The sequence below is a fragment of the Elephantulus edwardii genome, unplaced genomic scaffold (genome assembly GCF_000299155.1).
Source record: "Elephantulus edwardii isolate Elephantulus edwardi_28Jun2011 unplaced genomic scaffold, EleEdw1.0 scaffold00003, whole genome shotgun sequence".
Taxonomy (NCBI): domain Eukaryota; kingdom Metazoa; phylum Chordata; class Mammalia; order Macroscelidea; family Macroscelididae; genus Elephantulus; species Elephantulus edwardii.
Genome location: NW_006399753.1, coordinates 26,442,654 through 26,445,433, shown reverse-complemented (window position 1 = coordinate 26,445,433; position 2,780 = coordinate 26,442,654). Strand labels below are relative to the sequence as shown.

The 2,780-nt window shown below is 36.5% G+C and overlaps 1 protein-coding gene across 4 annotated transcripts in view; it reads right to left on the bottom strand.

Moving 5' to 3' along the window:
- SCN9A (sodium channel, voltage-gated, type IX, alpha subunit) overlaps positions 1-2,780 on the bottom strand; it is a 128,434-nt gene that overhangs the window by 69,254 nt on the left and 56,400 nt on the right. For all 4 annotated transcript variants that reach the window (XM_006879327.1, XM_006879329.1, XM_006879328.1 and 1 more), the window contains one exon: positions 1,837-2,313. In XM_006879327.1, coding sequence (XP_006879389.1) covers positions 1,837-2,313 — 477 coding nt within the window. The remainder of the gene's footprint in view (positions 1-1,836; positions 2,314-2,780) is intronic.

Below are 2,780 nucleotides of genomic sequence, written 5' to 3'. Positions count from 1 at the left end.
CCTTGGAGAGGGACGTCATGTTTGGGAGGGTGGAGGGACAGCGCAGGAGGGGAAAACCCTCTATGAGATGGATTGATTCGGTGACTGGGGTAATCAGGATGGGTGTGTCAGAGGCGGTGTGGTTGGCGCAGGATAGAGCAGGGTTTAGGGCTGTTGTGTGCATAGGGTTGCTATGAGTCAGAAATGACTCGACGGCACATAACAACAACAACAATATTATATATAGTAATACTGACTCTCCAGTAGGTTTTCAAAGGCAGTTAATAGCACATGAGGATATTTGCCATCCTTCTCCTGTGGAGCAGCTGGTGGATTTGAACCATGTATCTTCAGTGCAGCTTCTTGCAGCTATGTGTGTGTGTGTGTGTACTATATCTTAAGAATACTGTAAATTCTATATTGCATGTTATTATTCTATATTTAGTAATTGATGTTGTTGATTGTCTTTGGATCAAACACAACTCATAACAACCCAGTGGACAAAAGGTCTGAAGCCCCTCTGCAACAATCAACATTTATCAAAGTTCATAGAATTTCTGGAGGCATGTTGTTTAGAAAGTGATATTCCAGAAAATATCATAGATTCATGGAGTACAGGATTTAATACAGGATTATCAATAGGATATTTGAAAAACATATGGAAAATATGTTTTAATATATGCTTTCAAGAATGGAAAATAAATTAATGAAAAAGTCTTTTGGAACTTCAAAGAGAAGTCATAAAGTACTTATTAAAAACTCATAGTTATTATTTTCAACATTAATAAAAATACAGTTTAGTTCATCTTTAAGTCACATGGAATATACATTATTTTGTAATGGTAGAAAAAGGGGTTACAAAATTTTTTCAAGGTGTTCCTGGTATTAATGGGTTAGCAGTATGTTTTCACACACACAATAATTTCTTAAAAAATTAAATAAAATGATGAGTAATAAATCCAGAAAAGGAATCTAAGTTCTTTAATATTTAAAACCAGAGAGATCATATGTTTGGGGAGAAAATAGGAAGACTGTAATAGTTACTTTGCATACTGTTCTAAGCATTTAACGTGTTAACTAATGTAATCGTCAATAAGTTTTATCATTTAAGTTCCAGCTGCTTCACAGGAGAAAGATGGGCAGTCTCCTCCTGTGTGATGTGCTGCCTCTGAAAACCTGCTGGAAGTCAGTTCTGACTTGACGGCCCCATATAACAGCAATAGTGACTTTATAGATAAGGAAGAGAGAGTTCTACCTTTAAATATGTACTTGGGATTTTGACCAGAGAAGGAAATTCTAAGTACAACTGAACAGTTAGAAAGTGTTTGTGATCCAGGCAGAAATTGGTCTGCTAAAGATGTAAGGTGTAGCAGCGAACACGAGGTTGCTCAGAGCTGGATTATGCCACATTATGAAGGCTACATATACAACCAATTAGAAAAAGTAGAAAATGAATGCAGAGGGACCAGATGGAGCTTCAGTTGAAATGTTTCAGGTAAGAAGTAATGAGGGTGAAGAAAATGATGACAAAGAGGACAATGGGCTCCAGCAGACACTGTAGAGGGAAACTGGAGATGACATTATAATTGATAACACAAATGGACTGAAAGGAGTAAAAAATAACCAAAGTATGATAAAAGACGATGATTATGTCAACTACTAATTATCACTAAGTAAAACCTTACCTAATGGACAATTTAGTGGTTGTGTTCTCTCTCTCTCTCTCTTTCCCTGTCTCTCTCTCTCTCACTCTCACTCTCATACACACACCTGGAATTTATCACAGCAAACCTTGTATTTTTATTTATTTTAATCTTATTAATAATATGAAACACCACATGCATAAAGTAATCTTACCACTTTGCTGTATTCACTATCTGAGTCACTGCTCAGTTCTTCAGTATTCATATTTTCCAAATCTGACTCGCCAGGTGCAATTGGTACCGTCACTGTGAGGCTGGGGTTATGAATATACGATTGACAGTCACTTTCTTCCATGAGGTATTTGTCCATACTGCTTCCAAAAACACTGACTTTATCTTTTTCTTTATGAAAATTGAGATCTTTGCTCATCTCTGCAAGGGTACGGTTAGAATTGGAGGTTTCCTTTTTGCCATTTTGGTTCTCTGTTTGCTTTATGTCCTTGGTAATCTTTGGCTTTTTGGAAAAGGCTTTTAGAATAAACTCACGTAAGGTTTGTTTCACGTAATTTATTCCTCTTTTAATCCTGGCTACTGCAATCTGGAGGTTGTTTGCATCTGTGTCTTCCTCAATTGCTGTTAGGTTGTCTGAGCTAAATGAACTCAATAATAAAGCCAGAAATAGGTTCAGGACCTGAAATGGGGTGGGGTGAAGCATGGAAAAATAGGAAGACAGAAAAAAAAGATAATAAGCATATATTTCTGAAATAATGACATAAATCCAAAACCAGTAATGAAAAATCTGCACTTCACACAAGGCAAGTTTAGGGGAGACTGGACTCATCCCACCCTCACTATCAAGTAGCTTCTATGAACCCTGCGTGAAAGAGAATCAGTCATTCCAAAAAGGATTATCTTGGAGAGCAGAGAGAATATCATGATGCCAATTCTAAGTTCATCACTGCAGCAAAAGTTCTTTAGAAAAATTCTCTTTCACACACCGAAAATACCTCCTGATTTTCCTTAGATTACTATTTATTGCCTGTGAGAACTAAACAGAACAAGAATATTTTTACTATGTCTAGTGATTCACTACTCAGGCCAAAATCTGTGTTTATTTTCTCAGAGGATAAGTATCACTTGGTAACACAAATGGAATAT